Raw genomic sequence first — 8,281 nt, 5'->3', positions numbered from 1 at the left:
AGCCCTTGGCCAGTCCCAAAGTTCAGAGCTGGCAGGGGTGGGGGGGAGTGCGAGCCGGGTCGGGGGGGAGCAATGCAGTACCTGAAGATGGGGGTTGTGGATCAGAGATCCCAAGCTTGTTTTAATCAGGGAGCTCTACCAAACACTGTCTACCATGGGTAATCATTATCACATTTGACACCTCAGTGTCACAGTGTTCAGCATCACAGCAACCATGAGTTACTTCTGTACAGCAAATGTCTGTCTCTTGTTTAAAATATAGTATTAAATTAATTCTTTTTGACCCTCACAAGTGAAATTGCTTGGTGACTGGAATGGTCTCAATCTGAAAAACTCCGCCGTATTTAACTCTGGTGGTACAGTGGTAAGAGGCTGCATTGCAATCCTAAAACCGTGCAGGTTAAGTCCACCAGCTGCTCTGTGGAGAAAGATGGGAAGTCTCTTCCTGTGCAATTTTCTGTCCTGAAAACCCTTTGGAGAGTGTCAACTATGAGTCAACAATTAGGTGTTGCTAGATAAAGACATGTTCTTTCTGGGTCAGTGTCTGGACTTCTGTTCTATGGCAGGTGTGAACTCCCAAGTTTGTGTATATATAGTTGTTGTTGTTGTGGTTAAATACTATCAAGTCAGTTCCAACTCTGCTTACAGCACAACAAAGCAATGGCCAGTCCTGTGCTATTCTCACAATCACTGTTGTGTTTGAGCCCATTGTTCAACTATTATGCCAGTCTGTCTCATTAAAGATCTTCCTCTTTTACCTCTTATCCTCTCCTTTACCAAGAGAGATGATTAATCTGAGGACTTTCCATGCTGATTGTGTTCTTTCTTCTTACCAGACATTTGGGCCTGGATCTGGTGCCTCGAAAGGACTTTGAAGTGGTGGATTCAGATCAGATTAGTGTCTCAGATCTCTATAAAATGGTAAGAAACTTAATATGAGGTGACTTGTTCCCCTACACCTGAATTTCCCCACTTTGTTTATTTTTCTTAATTATATATGGAAAAAAACATCCCAAAAGTTATCCTTTGCTTTTGTCCTAGTGTATTAAGGGAGTCTTCTTTATTCTGACAGTAAATATCACACTTGTTTTTTAAGTGGAATTACTTTGTAGCGCTTCTAAGCTCATTGTAATGTCTAGGAGTCAGTTTGTTGATTCTGCTGGTAAACAGAACTCAGTTAGCCTACACCACTTAACTGTAGTTGTTTCCCTTTCTTTCTACTTCTTATAAAGGTAAGTAGTTTAAAATAGAAAGAGGCAGTTATTGATCAGTGTAGTGATTGAATCTAGACTTCATTGACCAGTCTTTCTAAAGACAGCCTAATAGATCCTTATCCTTCTGTTAGTCATCATAAAAATGTATTGTGTTGATTGCTGATCAGAATTATATTTCATAGGCTAGATGAGAAATTCTTGAAAGGAAAATGAAAATTTTAAAGAAAACCAAACAATACAATCATAAAGTTATTACTAAATTTAGGCCAAGGAGCTGGGTGAAAACTTGGGACAAGTTGGATTTGAATAATAAAAGTTCCTGAGAATAAAAAAAAAATTATATAATCTCCTTAAGAAAATGCACTATTTTTAGGGAGCATGAGTAATAGCAAGGATGTTGCCTAGTTGAATGCCTTAGGAAATTGCCTAAATAATATAGAAATCGCTCTGTATATTTGTCTGTTTGTATTTACCAGTGTATGTAGATAGATGTACACAGTTACTTCAGCTATACATATGACAGACTCAATAATTAAAAATGAGCATGACTTAGTCCACACCTGGAAAACATCACCATCCTGGTATTGGTTTTTAACCTTTTCTGCATCATACAGGCTCAGAGGATACTCCCATCAACCCCAAGTGCACAGCAGCTATGATTTTGCATATAATATTTTAGTTAATTTTAGGGAACTGGCGTACACTTATTCTCTACTATTGTTCCTAAAGTTCATGCTTTGAATCTATACTTTATTGGGATGATAGAGAACATGCTAAGTGTCCACTGTAAGAATAAATGGATGAAGATACTCTGATACACAGTTATATATCAGCAGAGCAAGTTTGCGAGTTGAGCAGTGGGGAATCTATAAATCTGGTTTTTCTTATTTAAGTTTAAGATACCTTTAAAATAACCATAGGTGTTGAAAAGTCTGGGGTTAAGATGTAAAGTCCAAAGACAATAGTTTTAGAGTTGCTAGAGATCTATCAACAATCGGCAATATGCAGATGATACAACCCTGCTTGCTGAAACTGAAGAGGACCTGAAGCGCTTGCTGCAGAGGGTCAAGGACTGCCGCCTCCAATATGGATTGAGGTTCAGTGTCAAGAAGACAAAGATTCTCACCACTGGGCCAATTGGCAGCATCAGGATGGATGGTGAGGAGATTGAGATTGTTCACAGCTTCAGCTTGCTTGGCTCCACAGTCAACACTCTCAGTACCAGTAGCCAGTAAATGAGAAGACATATTACCTTGGGAAAGTCTGCTGTTAAGTACTGAAGAGCATTGGTGTCTCTTTGGAGACTAAGGTGCGTCTGATACAGGCCATGGCCTTTGCTATCACTTGTTATGCATCAGAGAGTTGGACAATGACCAAGGAGGATAGAAGGAGAATTGATGCCTTTGAGCTGTGGTGCTGGAGAAGAGTATTGGGGGTGCCATGGACTGCTAGGAAAACAAACAGATTCATCGTGGAAAGGGTCAAACCGGGCTTCTCCTTGGAGGCAAGGATTCTAAGGCTCCGTCTAACATACTTTGGACATGTTGCAAGGAGGGACAGGTCCTTGGAGAGGACATCATGCTTGGTAGGGTGGAGGGGAGGGACAGTGCAGAAGGGGAAGGCCCCCTATGAGGTGGATTGATTCAGTGCCTGGGGTAATAGGGATGGGTGTATCATAGACGGTGCGATTGGCACAGGACAGAGCAGAGTTTAGGGCTGTTGTACATAGGGTCGCTGTGAGTCGCAAGCGACTCGATGGTACATAACAACAAACAACAACAGAGTACATGAACTTGAACCTAGGGACTAAATGACATAACTTCATACCACACCCACATACACTTTTAGGGAGCTTTCCAGTGCCACACTCTTCAGTAGGAGCAAACACTGAATGTTGGTAGAAAATCTGTCCTTCTAAAAGAAATTTCTTATATAAAAATTAGAGACAAAAAGAATTAATGAGTTTGAAAGAAACAAAAAGCACACAGAACGAAGGGTTCTTCCTGCGTAAAGGAAAATACAACCAGGTAACAAAACAGAACAATCTATGAAGGAAAGGGGTGCTTTAAACTTCAAAATGAGATAACTAGAATAGAGTTGGCATAAAGATTAGAAGATAATGATAGATAAAATTCCCCTGAAAACAGATTATAGCAATAATAATAAATTCAAATAGAAAAGCTATAAAAATTAAAGCTTCATTAATAAAGCTTCAATTCACAAGCTCCAAAATACAGAAAATGGAGTTTCAGAAGAAAAAAATGAAAAAACAAAGGAAATTATTGAAAAAAAAATCATATCAAGATACTACTCCCTGGATGAACATGAGTCCACAAATTAAAAGGGCCCAGCAAGTATTTGACAGTTGTGAAATTGCAGCTCACCAGAAATAGAGGATGCTAAAACCTTTCAGAAAGGAAAACAAACCTCACACAAAGTATTTGTTTTAAGAATAGCAGCTCTCACAGCTGGAAAACAATAGAGCATGGCTTCAAAATTCTGAAGGAAAAGAAAATTTCAGCCTAAAATTCTGCATATATTTAGCTGCTCATAATCAAGGAGGAGAGTAGTCTCAAGAAAAATCAGTTCTTCGTTGTCTTAAGAAATAAATCTATCTCAAGAAAGCCTTTTCAGAAAACTGCTGAAGAATTGTTCCTTTAAAATGTCCACACATGTCAGCAGTACAAGGAATTCTCAGTATGACAACAGAGAGAAGTCCCAAGCACTGCAGGCCTAGAAACGAAAGTGCTCTATAATAAAGCAGAAGGGCAAAAGGCACCAGGTAGGGTATCTCCAAGAGAGACACAAACACTTGATCATAAATTTGACAATTTTCAACATGAGGCAAATAAAATTAAATGGCATTTTATAGAGTTGTTAGAGTGCATAGAAAGAGGCCTTGTAATTTAAAAAAAGAAGTAAATATATACGGGGGGGAAATCAAAAGGTAGCAGAAGAAAGGAAAGACAATTGTAGTACAATACTTAACTCAACAGTGAGCAATATTTAAAATTTACCAGGTAGTACAAACAAGTTTTAAGGGGAAAAATAACAATATTATGGAGATTGATAGATGAAAGGAGATAGATAATAAGAAAGAATACATTCTAAAGTTCCAGGGAAAGAAAGAAAAATATGAATTGTATAAGTACTTTATCATTTGTAAAAGAAGCACTATAAAGAATTCAAGGTAATTGTCCTTGTGAAATGGAGCAACCTAAGTAGAGGATGGGTAATATTATTGTAATCCTTTGAGTGCAGTTCAGTGTTGGGGTTGCTAAGAAACTGGAAGCTGTGTCACCAGTATTTACGATAGACTAAGACCTTCCATAGTGGACAGTTTTCACCAGAAATTCCAGGCTAGAAAAAAAGGCCAGTTAATTCTCAAAGAATCACAACAGAAGGTTTCCTAATGAGCACTGAAAGTGAGCTCTCTAAATCAGAAAAGGCTGAAGATACATGATGGCTGCAACATGACCTTGAGCATCCCTTTGACCTTGAAGTTAGGGCAAGATCAGACAGTGTTTCTGTTGTATATAAGTCACCCTAAGTCAGAGTTAGCTTTTTAGCAGCCACGAGTTACAATAAACTTTTACAGCGGTGATAGTACTGTTTTCTTAAATTTAAATTTTATCAGAAATGCCTAAAGGCCATGGTGTTTTTATTTTATTTCATTCTCTGCTAAGTTTTCTGCTAAGTTTTTTATCTCATTTGTTTTTGCTTTGAAAGAATTGGAGATGGTGGAGGAATACAAATTTTGAGAGTTCAATGAGTTTATTGAGAGCCCCTTGGGATTTTGACATTAAATTCCGTACAGAATATTAACATCATCAGCAAAATCCAAAAGAATAACCTTTGAAACATTTTTGCTTAACATTTAAACCTCTCACTAGCTATTATACAAACTCAGTATGAAATTTGGGATAATATTTGTCACTTCTTAAAAAAAATTATATAAATACCTTAAATACTCATTTTGAACACTTTAGTCTTAATTTAAAAACAAAATCCCAGGTGCAAGTGTTGATCTCTTCAACAGATAGTTGGATTTTCATCCTATGTAATGTAAATCAGAGGAAACTTCAGTGTACCCCAGTTCTTTAATTTTCATAATTATAATTCTAAATCCACTTTTAGAAATTATGCTGCCCAAACTAAAGATCATTTTGAGCATCAGCAGCAAAGTGTTTGTGTTAATCTTAATTAGGAAAATCTTCTTTTGAAAAGTGTGCACACAGAAATTACATAATATGTGAGCTTCTAAATTGTGGCCAGATCCAACAGAATTCTCACATTCAAATCTTCTGCTTCCTTGTTACCCTTCCACACTGAGGTGTGATAAGCACCTGTTCTCATGATGCGGAGGGAGATGTTCTCAAAACATGAGGACTTATTTTAGAAGCTGTCTCAGCTGTCTCCGCTATCTCTGAATATTGATGGAGTCTAAATTGATACATAATGGAATATGATCAGGGAAAAAAAAATCCAGTTAGGTCTTTTACCTTCTAGTGCTAATTAGTACTTTGAAGAGAGCAACGTTTATAATTTCATTTCTAGAATAAATCAGTTGATTAGACTATTTACTAGAATCAAGCGTAATTTCATTGGCAACCCTGATTAGATATGTTTTATACTTCCCTTGTGAGATCTACGATACCTAATACAGTTCCCAGCATTTATAATAAGCAGTTCATTTTGTTAGAGAAGCCCCGGTAGTTCAGCGGTTAAATGCTTGACTACTAATTGAAAGGTTGGCAGTGTGAACCCACCAACTGTTCTGAAGGACAAAGATGAGGCAATCAGAATGTGTAAAGGTTGTTACTGGTTGGTGTTAAGTGCCCTTAAGTTGGAACCAACTCATAGCTGACCCTCCTATGTGTTTCCAGAGGCAATATATCACATGGGAGAAGATTGCCCATCTTTCTTTCATGGAGCGGTTGATGGATTCAAACTGTGTGTCTTTGGGTTGGCAGCCCAACTCTTTACAAGACCAGCAGAACTCCTTCTGCCTTGAGATCTTCTAGGGAAGTTTCTCTTCTCTAGAGCTGCTTTGAGTAGAATCTACTTGATGGCAGTGAGCTTAATTTTATTGTTACATTTAGTAACTTTTATCCCACATTGATAGGGTCTTGTAAATTAAGTGAATTGGAGATTTTTAGGCTAATAACCTCCCGGAAACTCTATGAACTTTGATACATGTCGGTAGTTATAGAAAGGCTTCAGGCCTTTTGTTCATAGGATCACTACGAGTTGTGCCGGACTCGAAGGCAGTCAACGACAACAACCACCACGACCTTCCCACAGGCTTATGGATCAGAAAACCATGGATTTTTTTTTCTTGAAAGTATGAACATATATGTTCACTCACACACACTAATTTTTTGTTTTCTTTCCATAGCATTTATCAAGTCGACAGAGTGTACAGCAAAGTACATCCCAGGTAAGAAGCTTGGCCAGGCTTCCCAGGCTTTCCCCCAACTCTAAGAGATCACTGCATATGGAAGCACCAGGAAGTGACAGACACAGCTGACTTCTTGACTGTGGGAGTGCCTTTCGTGTAAGGATCCTCGGCCTCCAAGCAGATCTGGCCAGTCTTCGCTCCTCTGTGCAAATTTACTTAAGAGCAATTGAAAGAGAGTAGTCTGGGAGAAACAGAGAATGTTATTTAAAATGGTCATAACTATTACCATCTAATAGTATAAATAAATCAATGGTATCATAGTCATGATAGTGTCTCTAATAAATGACAGTGAAAATGATCCCCTGGAAACTTTGAGTTCACTTGCATTTGGGATTACTATTCTCATTACCCGTTCACTTTGCCTCCTGGTGCCAGCTTGCATGCTTGCCCTCCTCCACCTAAGCATATAGAGCAACCCTCTACTAGCAAAGAAAACACTTTCAGACCCTCTTTAAAAGGAATCCCTTTCATGTGAAGAGAGGTAGCCATTTAGTTTTTACCTTATTTTTGATTAATGTGATAAGCTAAAATGTAAATCACTCATCAGGCAGATACGATGCGTCCACGTCATGGCGAAACCTGCCGGATGCCAGTGCCACATCACTTTTTCCTCAGTCTGAAAAGTTTTACTTACAATACCATTGGGGAAGATACTGATGTCTTCTTTTCCTTGTACGACATGAGAGAAGGCAAGCAGATAAGGTAAGATTACTGCACATTCGGATGAAGTCGAGAACCTTAAGACGGGATAGCTGTGGTCATAAGCACTGCTCATCTTCAAAGGGGGAGCCAAAACAAAAACAGAATAACCTCTTAATAAGTAAATGTTTGGTGCCAAACACCCAGTGTGGCCTGAGGTCTTCAAAGTCACACCATCTTGAGACTTCTTTCCCACCACTATGCCTAGTTCCACTTAAAAGCTCCAACCCAGCTTTTAATCTTAGCTAATTTCATGTCAGGAGAGAAAGAGATACATCTGGCATTTAGCGCCAGAGGAAAAAGCAAGAAGAGAAAGACAGAGCAAATCAAATACAGCAGAAAGGACAGACCAGAGCACAGGGAACCTTGAAGCTAGCTTGCTGAATGTAAAAGAGAGGATTTACTGGAAGTAGGCTGAAGGTTCCTCCTCCAGTCTGAGGGTACCCAGCCCTGGATGCAAATTCACCTTTCTGAAGGGTTGCGCATCTTCCTAGACTGCCTTCATGATTCTTCTTAGGTTGGGGGAGAGGTAGCAGAAGGGACCTACATATGGAAGACTGTGTTATCATGCCCGTGACAAGGTCCTTCAGCATGAGCAGTGAAGGCAGCACTCATCCTCTTGAGAATCCAGGGGATTCCCTCCCTCTACAGACCAGCAGGCTTTCTCAGGGCAGAGACTTCCTTTATAGCCAATGTGCAATCCTAGGGAACCCACATAGATAACTTTGGTTGATTTGTAGATGGGCAAAGTGAAAATAAATCTGGAATAATTTTTTTACAATGGCATAGTGCATTATATGTAGAAAAATTAAGAATGGAAATTAGAATATGAAAGAAAAGCAGTTCGTGCCAGGGTACCTCTGCTTTTTACAATAAAGCAAAGCACTATGCTTCACGAGGCGGGGGG

At 38.9% G+C, this 8,281-nt stretch overlaps 1 protein-coding gene across 1 annotated transcript in view; it reads left to right on the top strand.

Moving 5' to 3' along the window:
- The window catches only part of DOCK3 (dedicator of cytokinesis 3), a 310,047-nt gene that overhangs the window by 111,174 nt on the left and 190,592 nt on the right, over positions 1-8,281 (top strand). The window contains exons 5-7 of the mRNA XM_006892272.1: positions 837-921; positions 6,613-6,654; positions 7,223-7,377. Of these exons, the coding sequence (XP_006892334.1) occupies positions 837-921; positions 6,613-6,654; positions 7,223-7,377 (282 nt within the window). The remainder of the gene's footprint in view (positions 1-836; positions 922-6,612; positions 6,655-7,222; positions 7,378-8,281) is intronic.

Source organism: Elephantulus edwardii, unplaced genomic scaffold, assembly GCF_000299155.1.
Source record: "Elephantulus edwardii isolate Elephantulus edwardi_28Jun2011 unplaced genomic scaffold, EleEdw1.0 scaffold00113, whole genome shotgun sequence".
Classification (NCBI taxonomy): Eukaryota; Metazoa; Chordata; class Mammalia; order Macroscelidea; family Macroscelididae; genus Elephantulus; species Elephantulus edwardii.
Note: the sequence above shows the minus strand (reverse complement) of the source record. Positions and strands in the feature narration are given on the sequence as shown.